A 16,476-nucleotide genomic window follows, 5' to 3' on the forward strand; every position below is an offset into this window, starting at 1 on the left:
TCGTCCAGGAGGACGACACAGGCGTCCTCGTTCGACGCGACGCACGCGACGCGCGGCGCGGCGCCGCCGCGCGGGATGGGCAGCGGCGCCGGCCGCTCGGACCTACCGAGCGCGTCGGTGACGATTTTTCGTCGTTTCCCCCGGTTAAAAGCTCTCATAAATCGTCACTGGGACGCTGGCTCGGACCCGCGCCAGCCGAAGAGCACGGGCTCGTCGTCGTCCTCGTCGGCCTCGTCGCTGGCGTCGAGCGCGCCGTCGGACGCCGCGCGCGGCTTCCCGCCGAAGCGCCACGCGTCGGGCGCGGTCACGGGCCGGCTCCGGGCCGCCTTGGCCAGCAGGGCGTCGAGCGCCGCGTCGCCGCTCGACGCGCTCGCGCCGCGCGACCCGGCGGGCGCCCCGGCGCGGCGCCGCGGCTCGCGGAGCGACGCCTGGCGCCCGAAGCCGCCGGCGCGCGCCGGGCTCTTCGCCGCCTTCGTCGGCGGCGGCGCGGGCTCCTCGAGGCGCGGCGACAGGCTCCGCCGCCGCGCGTGCGACGTCTGCGCCCGCTTTTTCACGCCGGGCTCCCGCAGGTCATTGCGCAGCATTTCGCGCAGCATCGTTGTCCAACGATGCTGCCCCGCCGCTCCAACTCCCTCATTGATGTCACCGTCGGCCAATCAATCTTTTTTGCGCTGTTATAGCCCAGCGCGCTGCTCGATGGGCGCGTCGGCCTAGGCTGCCCCATCCACGCCCGCGCCGAGGCGGCCTTTGCCGGCCATGGGCGAGACGTCGGACAAGGAGAACGAGCAGAATGAGAAGGAGCGCAAGAAGGAGATGGCCGAGTTCCGGAAGATCGCGAAGCAGCTCAAGGCCAAGGACGCGCAGACGAAGCTCGGCGCCATCGCCAAGTGCGGCGAGAACGCGGAGTCGCTGCGCCGCGGCGAGTGCTTCGTGCCGCTGCTGCAGCTCTGCGTCGCCAAGAAGAAGAACGCGGCCATCGTCGCGGCGGCCGTCGGCTGCGTCCGCGGCTTCCTCGCGGCGACGGCGGAACCGGGAGAACCCGGCGACGACGGCGAGGTTTCGCCGCCGAGCCACGCCCACGCGCGCCTGCTGCTCGAGGCGGCGGAGAAGAAGAAGAACCGCGTGCCCGGCGGCAAGCTCTTCACGGATCTGCTGAGCCACGAGAACCCGGACATCGTCGGCGGCGCGACGGGCGCGTACCGCGCGCTCGTCGCGTGCGCGCGGGCGCCGGACGCGTCGAAGAAGTTCGCCGCCCAGGTGCGCACGGGCGACCCCGTCGAGGCCCTCGCGAGCGTCGTCAAGCGCCACGCGCCGCCGCCCGACGAGGCCGCGGCGGCGCCCGCGGACGAGCCCGGAGAACCCGCGGCGCCGGCCGAGGAGCCGCCGGCGGAGGAAGAAGAAAACGCCTGGACGCCCGCGCGCGTCGCCGCGGAGCTCCTGGGCCCCGCCTGCGAGGCCCTGGCCTTTTTGCTCGACGTCGACGCGTCGGGCGGCGCGGCTAAAGCGTCCGCGGCCGGCGCCGCGGCGTTCGTCCGGAGCGGCGCGTGCCGCGCGCTCGCGCACTGCGCCTGCGCCGGCGGCGTCTACGACGCCCTCGCGGGGCCCTGCCTCGCCATCCTCGACGCCGTCACCGCGACCGCGGGCAGCGGCGGCGGCGACGCGCTGCTCGCCGTCGACGGCGGCGCGGACGCGGTCGTGACTTTAGCGAAGCGCCTCGCCGAGACGTCCGACGCCGCCGCGGGGCCGCCCAAGGAGCTGCTCCACTGCCTCAACATCGTCGAGCGGCTCCTCGTGGCCATCGCGGCCGCGGAGCCGCCGCCGGCCGACGACGGCGCCGCTCCGGGCGGCGACGCGGCCGCGGCCGCGCCGGGCCCCGCGCCGGCGCCGGCGCCGGGCGGCGACGCGGCCGCCGAGGCGCCGACGCCGTCCGTCTTCCTGAGCTGCGACAAGACGACGGGCGCGCTCTACGGCGCGCTCAAATTCTTCGGCGACGCGTCGGCCGAGGCCGTGCCCGAGGGTTTAGGCGACTGCGTCGCGCTCGTCTGCAAGTGCCTCGACCGCTCCGTCGACGCCTTCAAGGAGGACGCCTACCGGCGCCTGACGGCGTCGCCCGAGGCCGCGGTGCCCGCGACGCTCCTCAAGGTCCTCGTCGCGCCCGGCGGCGCGGGCGAGATGCGCTTCTCCGTCGAGAAGGCGCTCCACAAGATGGCCGCCTACCGCGGCGGCGCGACCCTGCTCCTCGAGGACGCCGAGGGCGGCGCGACGCTCCCGCCGCCGGCGGAGGGCGACGACGCGCCGCGAACGGCGACGCCGCGGCTCGACGCCGCGGCGATCGCGGCGGCCCTGGCCGTCGACGACGCCGACGGCAAGTACCGGGCCATCCGCTTCGCGGCGAAGCTCAGCGACCGCCGCGAGAACGCGCTCATCCTCACGCCCGTCGTCGCGCCCTTACTCGCGGTCGTCGAGGCCTGGGCCGCGGACGCGCAGCCCGCGCCCTGGCCCACGGGCATCTCCAACGAGGCCGGCGCGGCGCTGGCTTTAGACGGCCTCATCGCCATCGCGGGGTCGTCGGCCGGCGCCTGGGCGGAGCTCGCGGACGACGCGGCGCTCGCGGTTTTGGACGCGGCGCTCGCGCGCGGGCCCGCGGACGCCGCGGGCTTCCGCGCGGCCGCGGCGCGCGCCGAGGAGGCCGAGGCGGCCGTCGACGCCGCGCCGGGCCCGGCGCCCGCGCCCGCGGAGGGGGGCGAGCCCGCGGGCGAGGCGCCGCCCGCGGCCGGCGCCGCGCCGCGGCCGTCGGCGAACAGCGCCGCGAGTTACCACGGCGAGGCCGTGGCCTACATGTGGGAGCCGACGGCCGTGGGCTGGGAGACGTCCTTCGCCGCGCCGGACAACGGGCCGTCGCGCGAGGTCGGCGTGCGGTCCCTCGTCGCGACCTTGGAAACCAACCACTGGTTTGGGTGGTCCCGACCAAACTTGAGAATTCTCTAGCTCGGTCACATCGAAGTCGATTCGGCTGATTTTTGAACGAATCGATGGCTCTCGTCGAGTTCTCGAAGTACAGCCGAAGAGCGTGTGTCAAAACATTCGAATACGCTCACATTGAAGTCGGGTTGAAGATTTGATTTGCACGCAGGTCGCGACGCTCCTCGCGATCGTCGCGCGGCCGCCGCCGGCGGAGGCGCGGCCCGCGGAGGCCGCGGAGGCGCCCGCGGAGGACACGGAGGCGCCCGCGGAGGACTCCGAGCCCGCGGCGCCGCCCGCGGGCAAGGTGACGGCGACGACGGCGACGACGGTGCTGGCGCTGGCGACCGTGGACCTCACGTTCGACGACGCGCCGTACTGGGGCAAGGCGGCGCACGACGACGACGAGCTGCTGCGCGAGGACCTGCGGTCGACGGCCATGGAACTGCTCGCCGCCGTCGCGGCGAACGGCGGCGGCCGCGAGCTCCTCGTCGAGGCCGCGACGGCGTGGGCGCCCGCGGGCGCGCCGGCCGCGCCCGCGGACGCGCCGCCGCCGGACGTGCCCGCGGCGGAGACGGCGGCGGCGACGGACCCGGAAGCGGGCGACGACGGCGAGGCGGCGACGCCCGCGGCGCCGGCGCCGCCCGCGTTCCGCGCGCCGCGCGACGCCGCGGCGCTCGACGGCCCCACGAGCCGGTCCTGGTGGCCCTTCGTCCGCGTGCTCGCGTCGCCCCTCGCCATCATCGCCGACCCGGCGGCGACGCCCCTCCAGCACGAGCGCGCCATCGCCGTGCTCGAGGCGCTCTGCCGCGACGGCGCCGCGGCCGCGTCGGACCAGCCCGTCGCCGTCGACAAGTTCGCGGCCGCGGCCGTGGCCATGGGCGCCCTCGTGCCTTTGGCGGCGCTCGCGTCCGCGCGGACGGCGCTGACGTCGGCCGCGTTCTTCGTGAGCGCCGAGGACGCCGGGGACGGCTCGGCCGCGCCGCTCGCGCAGCTCGCGGCGGACGCGGAGGCCGTCGTCCTCGAGCTCGTGGCCCGCGCGGCCATGCGGTCCCTGCGCCTCGAGGCGCGCGCCGCGGCGGGCGGCGCCCTCGCCTACGAGGCGTCGGTCAGGGCCGCGCGCGACGCGTTCCACGGCGTCGCCGCGCAGGACGACGAGCCGAAGAAGGACGACAAGAAGAAGGGCAAGAAGGACGACAAGAAGGCCAAGGACAAGGGCCGCAAGTCCGTCGTCGAGAAGGCCGCCGAGGAGAACCCCGACGAGCCGCCGCCGGTCTTCGACGAGGCCGCGGCCGCGGCCGCGGCGGCCGTCGCGGGCGCCGCGGCGGCCGCGGAGCTCCGCGAGGACGAGCGCGGCGGGCCGACGCTGCCCCAGTGGGGGGAGATTCTGGGCGCGACGGCGCCGGACGCGCGGCGAAAGAAGGCGACGTCGACGGCGCTGCTCTCGGCGCTCGCGGGCGACGCGCGCGCGGTCGCCGCCGCGCTCGTCGACGCGGGCGCGGACGTCGCCGAGGCCGACGGCGACGGCGAGGCACCCCTCATGATGGCCCTCGCGCGGGGCAACCTCGACCACGCGGCGCTCCTCCTGGCCAGGGGCGCGGACTACGACGGCCGCGACGCCAAGCTCGCGAACGCGCTGCTCTACGCGTTCGTGGCGCCCGACGGCGCGGCCCTCGACAACGCGCTCGACGGCGCGCGCGAGGCCACGGACCGCGGCGCCACGCCGGCGACGCTCGAGCTCGCCGGCGACGCGGCCTTCGTCGCGGAGCTGCTCGAGGCGGGCGCAGACGTCAACGTCGCCGTCGGCGGCCGCTTCCCGCTGCACTGGGCCATCGAGGGCGTCGTGCTCGAGCTGGCCCACGACGGCGTCTTCCCCTGCGTCTTCGGCTTCGACGCGGAAAACCGGTCGCTGGAGCTCGTCGACACGCTCGTGGCGTTCGGCGCGCACCTCGACCGCTGCGACGAGGCCGGCGCGACGCCCCTGCACAGCGCCCTGCGCCTCGGCGCCTGCGGCGCCGCCACAGCTTTGCTCAAGGCGGGCGCGGAGCCGAACCTGGCCGACGCGGGCGGCCGCCTGCCGCTGCACCTCTGCGGCTTCCGCTGCGGCGTCGAGGGCATGGGCGCCGTGTTCGAGGCGCTGCTCGCCGCGGGCGCGACGCGGCCCCGCGGGACGGCGACCTACGACAACGCGCGGGCCGGCACGTCGCGCGCGGCGAAGATGCGCGCGACCGTCGGCGGCGTCCTCGACCGCGCGTTCGCCGTCGCGGTCGCGCCGCCGGTCATCTCCGACGAGCTGCCCCTGGCCGCGGAGCTGCTGGCGGCGCTCGACGCCGAGGGGCGCACGCCCCTGCACTGCGCGGCGGGCGCGGGCTACGACGAGGCGCCGCCGCCGCGCGTCGGCATGCGCGCCGTCGCGGACGCGTCCAGCGACGGCGCGCGCGAGCGGCGCGGCGCGGTGCTCGCGGCGCTGCTGTCCCGCGGCGACGTGTCCCTGGCGACGCAGAGCCTGGGCTGCGCGGCGCGCGGCGGCGCGGGCGTCGTCCACCTGGCCGTGGAGGCGCTCGGCGACTTCGCGGTGCCCGCGCTCGAGGCCGCGCGGGCCAAGGGCGCGGACCTCGACGAGCTCCTGGAGCTGCCCGAGGAGGATATGGGCCTGCAGCTGCCGGGCTTCCACCCGCCGGAGCCGGGCCACGACCCCACGGCGCCGCACTGCGCCTCGCCGACGATGACGCCGTCGCCGTCGCGCGACGCGCTCCCCCCGCCGGACCCGTCCGCGGGCTTGGTGTTGGAGTCGTCGGCGCCGGCGCCCGCGGCGCCCGAGGTCGTCACCTTCGACATCTTCGACACCGTGCCGTCGACGGACGACCTCGGGCCGCTGCCCCCGGCGCCCGCGGCCTCCGCGGGGCCCGCGCCCGCGGGCGAGCACGCCGCGCCCGCGCCCGCGGCGCCGGACACGTCGCGCACGGGGCACGACACCGTCGGCTCCGCGTCGAACGGCGGCCGCGTCTACACGCAGGCGCTGCCGGAGCTGCCGCCGACGGCGCGGCGCGTGCTCGCGCCCATCCACGTCGCCGTGCGGTCCCACGCCGTCGGCGTCGTCGACTGGCTCCTGGAGCGCGGCGCGGCCGCGAACCCCTGTGCCGAAACCAAATCTTCAACCCGACTTCAATGTGAGCGTATGCGACCGTTTCGACGCGAGCTCTTCAACTGGGCTTCGAGAACTCGACGAAAGCAATCGATTCGTCCAAAAATCAGCCGAATCGACTTCGATTTGACCGAGCTAGAGAATTCTCAAGTTTGGTCAGGACCACCCAAACCAGTGGTTGGTTTCGGCACAGGTGAACCCGCCCGGCTGCCACCCGTCGCCGCTCGCGCTCGCCGCGCTCACGGGCGCGGAGCCCGAGGTCGTCGAGGCGCTCCTCGAGCGCGGCGAGTCCGCGTCGGCCCTCGCCGACGACCTCGGGGGCACGTCGCCGGCGCACGCGGCCGCGGCGCGCGGCCACGCGCACACGGTCGTCGCGATGGACGTCGGCGACGCGCTCGACAAGAACGGGCGGACGACGGCCATGGTCGCGGCGCTCGCCGGCCGCGACGACACCGTCGAGGAGCTGCTCGACCACGGCGTCCACGCCTACGTGCGCGACTGCGGGGGCATGAATCTGCTCGACGTCGCCATCGACCTGGCGGAGGTCGACGTCGCGACGTCGATCATCCAGCACGCCTACGTCCAGGTCTACGAGCGCGACGTGCGCCGCGCGGAGCGCGTCCACTGCTTCTGGGCCGACAAGGCCATGGCCGTGACGCGCGACGACCGCGCCGCGAGCCACGAGGCGGAGAAGCTCACCGCGGCGACGGCCGTGCTCAAGCTCGTGCTGCGCGCGTGCTGGGCCCACCTCGAGGCGAGCCGCCACATCAAGCCCTGCTTCGCCGACGGCGTCATGTACTACGACGTGCTCCTGGCCGAGGAGCAGAAGGCCATCGACGAGGCGGAGCAGGAGCACGCCGCGCGGTCGATCCAGTTCGCCATCAAGCGCCGGAACAAGAAGAAGGCCAAGGGCAAGGGCGGCGCGAAGAAGAAGAACCGCAAGAGCTCCTCGGCCTAGGCGCTTGTTAAAACCCCCTCTCCCTAGAACCTCGACAGCAGGAATCGCGCGTCCAGCGCGACGCACGCGACGTGGCCTAACAGGACCGACGCGTGGAAGAGCTCGTGGTAGCCGAAGACGTTGCTCTGGGGCCAGCGAGCGCAGTACACGACGAAGCCGGGCAAGAAGCAGAGGTAGACCGCGAGGCAGGACGGGTACCGCGCGCCGGAGACGACGACGAGCCCCGCAGCAGACAGCCGAGGTACTGCGCGCCGAGCGACGCTTGCACGACGCGGTCGCCGACGGCGCGGGGCACCAGGGCCTACCGAGCATGACGGTGACGATTTCTTCGTGTTCCCACCCCAGATCTCTCGAAACTCGCAGGACGCTGACCAGCGCGTAGGACGCCGCGGCGACGGCTGCCGTGCAAGCGAAGCAGGCCGCGCCGACCTTCCGCAGCCCGTCGATCCAGCCGACGTTCGTCGCCCAGAGCAGGTAATTCGCCGACAGTATGAAGCTGATGCTCACGTAGTCGAGGCGCAGCCACGCGAGCTCGACGTGTAAAGGAACGGGCGAAAGCGCGTGTGATTTTTGGTCCGGGTTATGGTAGCCGTGGCTGATGAACATCCCCGCGGACGTCGCGGCGGCGACGGCGACGCGCGGGAGCATCGCCGCCGGGTTTGGGACGACGCGGGCGACGAAGGCGAGGTAACCGACCATCAAGGCGTACCAGGCCTTGGTCGTGTGCAGTGCGCCCAGCATTTGGCCGCGGAACCTGGCGCACGCAATCAAACTTGTGCCAGTGTTCAGTTTCCGACACTGGACACGCGAAACCTCGGCCTCTGCCATCCGGTGATCGCGTACACCGGCCGTTCGAAGGCATCCGCGCCTCCGTTGGCGATGCTCGCAGAGCTAAAGTGCTTGAGGCGGCTGCGGGGGCGGTTGCTTAGTTTCTGCCCCACGACCAGCGCATTCGACTGTGCCAGGCAGCAAGCGACGATAGCTGCCCATCGCATTCTCAACCAAATGTTCACCTTCAACGACAGATAAGTGAAGCACGACCAGTGCCGATGCGGCAGCCCTAAACGATGAATGCGAGGGAGCGGCGGCTCGCTGCGAGAGCTGCGGAGCGGGAGAAGGCAAAGGCGGCGCGTCCCGCCACGAAACCCGACGCCGTCGGCGACACGCCCGAGGACCGCGAGGCGCAGAAGCATGCCTACACCGCCGCCCTCGAACGGGACCGCGCGGCGCGCGAGCGGGCCCGCGCCGACGAGGCCGCGCAGCAGAAGCAGGCCGAGGCGGACTTCGCGTCCAAGTTCGCGGCGCCGTCGGGCGCCCTCGGCGGCGACGCGAAGATCGCCGCGCGGAAGGAGCACCTGAAGCGGCAGAAGGACGCCTACGAGCAGCGGCGCCAGCAACTGGTCCAGCGCGTCGCGAGCCCGCCGCCGCCGACGCCGCCGGCGGCGCCACGGCCCGTCGATCCCCTGCGCGACGCGCCGCCGCCGCGCGGCGGCGGCCTGCTGGACGCGCCGCGGAACGCGCCGGCGCCGCGCCCCATCGATCCTCTCCGCGACGCGCCGCCGCCGCGCGGCGGCGGCCTGCTCGACGCGCCGCCGCCGGAGCGGCCCCGGGACCCGTCGCCCATCTTCGGCGGCGACGCCGGCGGCCGCGCGCCCGCGGCGGACCCGAAGGCGGCCTACGCGGCGCAGCTTCGAGCGCAGATCGCGGACGACGCGCGGCGACGGCGGCCCCAGGACCGGCCGCGGGACCCGTCGCCGGTCTTCGGCGGCGACGCGCCGGCGGCGCGCGGGCCGCCCGCCCGCGACCCCAAGGCCGAGTACGCCGCGCAGCTCCGCGAGCAGATGGCGGAGAACGCGCAGCGGCGCCAGCCCCAGGACCGGCCGCGGGACCCGAGCCCGATCTTCGGCGGCGACGCGGCGCCCGCGCGCGGCGCGCGGGACCCCAAGGCCGAGTACGCGGCCCAGCTGCGGGAGCAGATGGCGGAGAACGCCCAGCGGCGGCAGCCCCAGGACCGGCCGCGGGACCCGAGCCCGATCTTCGGCGAGCCGAGCAAGCCGGCCCGGGGACGGGACGCCAAGGCCGAGTACGCCGCGCAATTGCGGGAGCAGATGGCCGGCGACGCGATCCGCCGGCGCGACGCGGGCGAGAAGCCCCGGGACCCGAGCCCGATCTTCGGCGAGCCGAGCCGGCGGCCCCCGGGCGGCCAGTTGTCCAAGGACGAGTACGCCGCGGCGCTCCGCGAACAGATGGCCCACAAGGACCGCGCGGCGCCCGCGAGCCCGCGGGGCGCGCAGGACGGCTTCGGGCGCGACGTCTTCGGGAACGAGCGCAAACCGATGAGCAAGCAGGCCTACGCCGCCGCGCTCCGGGACCAGATGGACGACCGGTCCAAGGGGCCGGCGAGCCCGCGGAATCGCGACCCGAGCCCCATCTTCGGCGAGCCGAGCCGCCGCGACGCCTTCGGCAACGAGCGCGCGGCCGTCGACAAGCAGTCCTACGCCGCGCAGCTGCGGGAGCAGATGGCGCAGGACGCGGGCCGGAGGGACGCGGAGCGCGCGCGGCGGCGCGACGCGTCGCCCGAGCCCTTCCCCGGCGGCGGCGGCCTGAACATCGGCCAGCACCCGCCGCCCCGGCAGCCGCGTTTCGACCACGGTGCGCCGCCCGTGGCGCCGGCGGCCGTGGCGCCGCAGCCCGGCGAGGCGGCGCCGCCGCAGACGACGAAGACGCCGCCCGGCTACAAGGTCGGCCCGACGGGGCAGCTCGTCCGCGTGGACCCGCGGGACATGCGGGGCCGCCAGTACGCCGAGGCGGCCATGCTGCGCCACGTGTCGCCGCTGCGCGGGGCCCGCGGCGCGCCGCCGGGCGACCGGCCCGAGCCGGAGGCCGACGCGCCCCTCTTCGGCCACGACGGCCGCGACGACGAGGACGAGAAGAAAAGAAAGGGAAATTTGTGGAAGCACCAGCTCGAGGTCGACATGCGCGAGCGGGAGGCGCAGAAGAAGATCAAGGACCGCGAGGAGAAGGCGCGCGCGGACGCCGAGGAGGCGCGCCTCGCCCGGGAGCGCGCGGAGATCGACGCCGCGTACGCCAAGGAGCAGGAGAAGCAGCGGCAGCAGCAGCAGCGCGAGGAGGACCAGCGCCAGGTCGCGCGCGACCTCGAGGAGCGGCGCCTCAAGCGCGAGCGCGAGGCCGAGGACCAGCGGCGGCGCGACGCCGAGGACGACGCGAGGGTCGCGCGCGAGCAGCGCGAGCTCCAGGTCAAGTTCGAGACGGAGCGGCGCGCGTCCGTCGCGCGGCAGACGACGGCGCGGCAGTACGCCGACTCGGAGATGACCGACGGCATCGAGTCGCGGCCGCGGACGGTGCCGCCCGCGTCGACGCGTCCCACGACGCGCGGCGACGGCGACGACACCGCGCCGCCGTCGCCCGCGGCGTCGCGCGGCTCGTCGCGCGGCGGCCGGCGCCGGCGCGAGGATCTCTTCGGCGACCCCGCGGAGCCGCCGCCGCCCTTCATCCCCATGGAGCCCGTGCGGCACGCGTCGCCGCCGCGCGTCGCAGGGCAGGACAAGAGAGCGAAATTCCCAACTTCAAAGGCTCCTTTCTCGGCCGTTTTCCACTCGTTTCGGCTGATTTTTGGACGAGCGATCATCTCTCGGAACGGTCTCGAAGCGTGGATGCTTTTTCCGGAACGCGCGCGCGCGGAACACTCACGTTGAAGCGACGTTGAATCACCCTTGTCCTGCCCAGGCGCGTCGTGCGCAAGGTCGTCGTCATCGAGGAGCCCGACTTCAAGCAGACGGCCATGAGCGAGCCGCCGCCGCCCCTGTCGCGCGCGCCGTCGCTGGAGAGCGTCGCGACGGAGCGGGAGTCGCCGAAGGAGCGGGAGTCGCCGAAGAAGGCGGCCCGCAGACCGGCGGAGCGGACGCCCGCGCGGTCGAAGCGCCGCCTCATCCCCCGCGACGACGCGTCGCCGCCGGAGACGCCGCTGGGCCCCATGCCCGACAAGCTCGTCGACTCCATGCGCGGCTGGATCGTCCCGCCCAAGGACGAGACGGCCTTCTACTTCGAGACGGACGACCCCCGGTTGCGGCCGCCGCCGCCGCCGGCCGCGCCGGAGCGGCCCGCGGCCGCCGCGCTCGACCTGCTCCCGTCGGCGGCGGACCGCCTGACGAAGGCACTCAAGCAGGCCGACGCGAAGAAGCGCGAGAAGCGGCGGACGCCCCGGGACGACGACCGCGGCGGCGAGTCGATACTGGCGCGCGCCGCGCGCGCGGTGCTCGAGCGCCGCGACGGCCCCGACGACGGCGGCGACGCGTCGCGCGCGGCGACGCCGCGCGACTGGGACTCGCGGCCGACGACGGCGGCGTCCGAGGCGAGCCTCCAGCTCGACGCGGACTCGCGCCTCGTCTTCCCCGACGGGCGCACGGTCGAGACGCGGGGCTACGGCGCGCCGCCGCCGGCGGCGCCCCTCGAGGCGGCGCCCGAGGACGCGCCGCTCCGATCGGGCCGCACGTCCGCGCGGAGCGGCAAGTCGTCCGCGCGGTCGCGGCGCGCGTCCGCGTCGGACGCCGGCGACGCCGCCCCGGAGCCCGAGGACGACTTCAACCTGCTGTCGATCCTGCGGCGCAACGCGAAGCGCCTCGAGCGCCTCGACGCCCTCGCCGGCGCCGCGGACGCCGCGGCCGCCGCGGCGCCGGAGGACCTCGACGACGCGCTCCACCGCCTCGTCGACGTCGCGAACGAGCCGCCTCCCGCGCGGTCGCCGCGGCCCGACTTCGAGGCGAGCCTGCCCAACGACGTCCGCTGGGCCGTCCTCGCGCCCGAGCCCGCGCTGCCCGAGCCGGCGAAGAAGCGGCGACCCCGCGCGGAGCCGTCGGCGTAACAAAGAAGGGAGAAGCTCGGTCGCCGCGGCCAAAAAAAGAAAAGACAACATTAGGGCGCTTCCTCCTTGGTCTCCTGGTCCCGGGCCTTGACCTGGACGACCCGGGGCGCGGCGGCGGCCTTCTTCCTCCGCCGCTTGACGAACGCGGCGACGTGCGCGGTCGACAGCGTCTCCGCCGGGAGGCGCGTCTCCCCCTTGAGGTAGGGCGTCGCGAGCAGGGCGGCGCAGGTCGGCCGGTAGTCCGGGTCCACGATGAGCATGTCCGCCAACAGGCGCTTGCCCTCGTCGGAGACGAGGTCCGCGATTGGGCCCGCGACGTTCTCGCTGAAGAGCGACCCGCCGCGCCGCGCCGCCTCCGCGAGGCGCCGCTCCACGCCCGCGCGGTCCTCGCACCGCGCGTCGTCGACGTCGAAGAGGGGCCCCTTGCCGAAGAGGAGCACGTGGAAGAAGACGCCCAGCGCCCAGACGTCGAGGCCGCCGTGCGTCCGCAGGCGCCGCGCGTCGTGGTCGTCGCGGCCGCACCCGCCCGCGAGCTCCGGCGCGCAGTAGACCAAATCCGCCGCGAGGTTCAGCGCGTCGGGCACGTTCGCGTCGTCCGCCTCCGGGTCCGTCGGCGCCGCCAGGCCCCAGCCGCCCAACCGCGGGCTCGGCGGCCCGCCGCCGCGCTCGGCCGCGAGCACGTGCTCCGCGCGCACCTGCCGGTGCGCGAAGCCCGCCTCGTGGCATTGTCGCAGCACCGTGGCGAGCTTGCGCACGACGTCCCGCGCCGCGGCCTCCGTGAAGGTCGACCGGTGGGGCTCCGACGACAAAACCTCCAAAAACTCGCCGGCGCACCGTTTGAAGACGACGCGCGCGCGGGGCTCGTCGCCGCGGCCGAGGCAGCAGGACGCGATGGGCACGAGCCAGTCGCAGTGGATCTCGCGCTGGAGCTTCTCGAAGACGACCATCTGGCGCCGCATGTCCTCGATGCTGCTGTTGGTCGTCGTCAGCGTCCGCACCGCGAACGCGTCGCCCGCGCGCTCGCCCCGGCCGCGCGCGAGCGCCACGTCGCCGAGGCGCCCGCGGCCGAGGACCTCGGCGGGGTCGGCGTCCTCGTAGAGCTCCTCGTAGACCGCGGCGCCGAGGCGCGCCGACGACACGCGGATGGCCTTCTTGGCCGTGTACTTCTTGTTGGCCTTGGGCGGCGGCTGGACCGGCGCTTCCGCGGCGCCGTACTTCTTCGACGGCGACGACCCCATGGGCGCGTCGCCGCCGCGGGGGCGCGCCTAGGGACGCGCCACGGGCGCGCGCTGGGCGGCAGCCCTTAGCTCCGCGGCATGCCCAGCGGCTGTCCAAAGCTCGGATATCTGAAACGCCTCGTTGAAGGTGCAGTGACCTTTTGGTTTCAGCCAATCGATGCACGGCGGCTCGAGGCCCGTATCACAAAAACACGTTAGTAGGGTATGAGGTGGCGGGCCGCGTGGTGCCGGATGTCGCCGACGGCGTCCCAGAGCACGTCGCAGTGGCACTTGGGGGACCAGGGGAGGAGCCGCGCGAGGCTCCAGGTCGAACCGGTCGTGCCCCACCACGCCGGCCCCGCGGCCTCGTGGCGCGCGGCGCCCTTGCGCTCGCAGAGGCTCGCGTTGGCGTCGCAGGCGGCGAGCTGCGCGGACCGGGGACCGGCCATGGCGTTCAGGGACGCGCAGACGCGCTCGACGTAGGGCCGCCACGCGCCGGGCGCGTCGGCGTCGCCGGGCAGCGCGGGGAGGCCGTGGCGGTGGAGCACGAAGGCGCGGCCGCCCAGCGCGCCCCACGCGCCGAAGGGGAAGCGCGCGTTGAGCTCCGCGGGCAGCTCGCCGTAGCGCCACGCGTGCGACCGGCACGCCTCGCCGGGCGCCGACGAGTTGCGCCAGCGCCGCCGCGTGCGCCGACTGCAGCAGTGGGACAGGATGAGCTTCGCCAGCGGCGGCCTACAAGACGCGGTGTGTGTGTTTCGAGAGATGACACCGACGCCGGCGGTCCGCGCTGGTCCATGCCGACGTAGCGGGGCCCGTGGCCCTCCGTCGCGTTCGGCGCGAGCCAGTGGTCCGCGTAGGCGGTGATCCAGTCGCGGACGAAGGCGTTTCCCGCGGCCGTCGACTTGACGAAGACGGCCCCGCCCTGCAGGTTGTCCGACGAGCCCGCGAAGGCCACGCAGCCCGGGTCGGCGACGGTCGCGTTCGCCTCCTCCCGCAGCACGTCGGCGACGAGGTCGTCGCCGCAGCGCACGCGGCAGCGGCCGCAGGCGTCGCGGTACCACGCGGGCGACGCGTAGGACGCTTCGCCGTACGCCGGGCAGTCGCGCGGGCACCGCACGGCCGCGCACTGGAGCGCCGCCGCGCCGGAGACGGACGCGGCGGCGAGCTTGCGCTTCGTGAGCGCCGCCGACGCGTGCTTGCTCGCGAAGCGCACGTCGGGCGCCGCGTCGCGGAACGCCTCCAGCGCGCCCAGCAGGCTCTCGCCGTTGCCGCCGCCGCAGAACGCCGTGTCGTCGTCGACGAAGAGCGTGTTCGCAAAGGGCTACCGCAGGAGGTGGTGGAGCCGCCCGAGGCGGCTCCGGATGACGCGGTCGAGCGGCGCGGCGCGTCGGACGCCCTCGAGCGCGTCCTCCGCGGTGGAGGCGCGCAGCACGACGTCGAAGAGCGGCGCGGTTCCCACGTGGCCGCCGAGCGCCGCGTCGCAGGCGGCCATGGCGTCGTCGACAACACTTTTCTCCACCTCCGTGAAGAGGCACGTGCCGACGCCGTCGCCCGGCGCGCTGAGGCGCAGCGACGCCGCGGACACGAAGAGCTCCTTCCAGTCGTCGAGGTTTGGGTTTGGCGCTACCTGGTTTCGTGTCCAGCAGACGCCGACGTCGGGGACATCCGCGGCTGCCGCGGCCAGGGAGGCGACGATAAGCCGCAGCATTCGGGCTGCATCGGTACGTCTTGCTTTGCGACTGAACCTTGAAGTTCAAGTTCGTTTTTCAACGTTAGAATTTGGCCGCACGAATCTCTCAGCGCATCTCGAACGAACGACGACGACAAGCGCTTCGGCTTCCACGAAAGAGATGCGAATCATGAGCATCTTCGTTTTCGCGGTGTGCGCGGCTCGCGGCGACGCCCTGCTGGTCCCCAGACGCCCGCACGCGCTCCACGGATCGAGACGCGCGACGAAGTCCGCGGCAACGGCGAGTCTCCGCATGTCGCGGCGCAGCAGGAGCTCCGACCCGCGAGCCTCGCGCTCGAGATTCCGAGGCAGGCCGCGGACGACGTCCTGGCCTGGGCGTCCGCCGGCGGGCGCGGCGCGCCGCCCGAGGACGACGCCGCGACCTTTGGCTACGACGGGCTCGAGGTCCGGCGCACGACGTCGTCGATGATGACGCGGCAGCAGACGTCGCTGGGGCGCACGTCGTCGAAGGACTGGCTCCACTGCCTGTCGACGTGGCCGCGGAGCTACGTCTTGGAGCGCATCAAGAACCCGCTGGCGGCGATCGTCGGCTGGTCGGCGGTCGTCGCCGCGTGGATGGCCGCGTCGCCGGCGGCGCCCGCGAAGCCGCTGGGCACGGGCCTCCACACGCTCGTCGGCGGCGCGTTGAGCCTGCTCCTCGTCTTCCGGACGAACACGGCCTACACGCGCTACTGGGAGGGGCGGGAGATCTTCGGGCGCCTCGCGACGGGCACGCGCGACCTCGTCGACTTCGTGGGCCTCTACCGCCGCGAGGTCGGCGCGCGGCGGGCGGACCGCGTCTCCGCGCTGCTCAAGGCCTTCCCCATCGCGCTGCAGCTGCACCTGCAGGGCTTCCGCTTCTCGAGCGCGGCCGCGGGCGGCGCCGCGGGCGGCGAGGCGCCCGGCGCGTCGTCCGTCGGCGAGAAGGAGGTGCTCCGGCTCTTCCGCCGCGTCGGCGGCGGCGCCGACGGCGCGCCGATCCCGCTGGAGACGTTCCTCGGCGCGCTGCGGGACATGCCCGACGTCGCGGCGGCGCTCGGCGTGCCCACGGATCTCGAGGAGGCGCACGCGCTGGACCAGCTCCACCTGCTCAAGTTCGACGAGCCGCGGAGCGCGCGCGCGCCCGTGACCGTCAACGAGCTCGCGGCCTACTACAGCCCGCTCCAGCTCTGGCACGCGCTCCGGCAGGCGGGCGCCGCGAACCGCGACGTCGCGTCGCGCGCGTCGAACATGCCGCTCGCTTTGTGCACGCTGCTCGCGCGCGAGATCAAGGCCGTGGCCTACGCGGGCGACGACTTCACGACGCGCGAGCGGCTCTACGTGTTGAAGCGCGTCGCGGAGCTCCGCGCGACGATCGCGCAGGCGGAGCGCATCGTCCAGACGCCCGTGCCCCTCCACTACGCGCGCCACACGAGCCGCTTCCTCTCCGTGTGGTGCTTCACGCTGCCCCTGTGCCTCGCGCCCATGGTGCCGGCCTACGTCGCGCCGCCGGTCGTCGGCGTCGTGAGCTGGGCGCTGCTGGGGCTCCGCGAGATCGGCCTCCTCATCGAGAACCCGTTCCGCCGGAGCCTCCAGCTCACGATG

The 16,476-nt window shown here is 74.6% G+C and overlaps 3 protein-coding genes across 3 annotated transcripts in view; all 3 read left to right on the top strand.

Annotated features, from left to right (window-relative positions):
- Positions 1-7,064, top strand: part of AURANDRAFT_66106 (hypothetical protein) — a gene marked incomplete at both ends in the record, with an annotated part of 8,784 nt that extends 1,720 nt beyond the window's left edge. The window contains 3 exons of the mRNA XM_009041168.1: positions 715-2,913; positions 3,134-6,034; positions 6,300-7,064. Coding sequence (XP_009039416.1) covers positions 715-2,913; positions 3,134-6,034; positions 6,300-7,064 — 5,865 coding nt within the window. The remainder of the gene's footprint in view (positions 1-714; positions 2,914-3,133; positions 6,035-6,299) is intronic.
- Positions 7,065-7,975: 911 nt separating this feature from the next.
- AURANDRAFT_72127 (hypothetical protein) lies at positions 7,976-11,946 on the top strand (the record flags this gene model as incomplete). Its single annotated transcript, XM_009041169.1, has 2 exons — positions 7,976-10,602; positions 10,812-11,946. The coding sequence occupies 2 exons, from the start codon at positions 8,132-8,134 to the stop codon at positions 11,944-11,946; spliced, it is 3,606 nt and encodes a 1,201-aa protein (XP_009039417.1).
- A 1,143-nt stretch (positions 11,947-13,089) lies between these two features.
- The window catches only part of AURANDRAFT_66108 (hypothetical protein), a gene marked incomplete at both ends in the record, with an annotated part of 4,251 nt that continues 864 nt past the window's right edge, over positions 13,090-16,476 (top strand). The window contains 3 exons of the mRNA XM_009041170.1: positions 13,090-13,157; positions 14,092-14,137; positions 15,205-16,448. Of these exons, the coding sequence (XP_009039418.1) occupies positions 13,090-13,157; positions 14,092-14,137; positions 15,205-16,448 (1,358 nt within the window). The remainder of the gene's footprint in view (positions 13,158-14,091; positions 14,138-15,204; positions 16,449-16,476) is intronic.

The sequence above is a fragment of the Aureococcus anophagefferens genome, assembly GCF_000186865.1.
Source record: "Aureococcus anophagefferens unplaced genomic scaffold AURANscaffold_19, whole genome shotgun sequence".
Classification (NCBI taxonomy): Eukaryota; class Pelagophyceae; order Pelagomonadales; family Pelagomonadaceae; genus Aureococcus; species Aureococcus anophagefferens.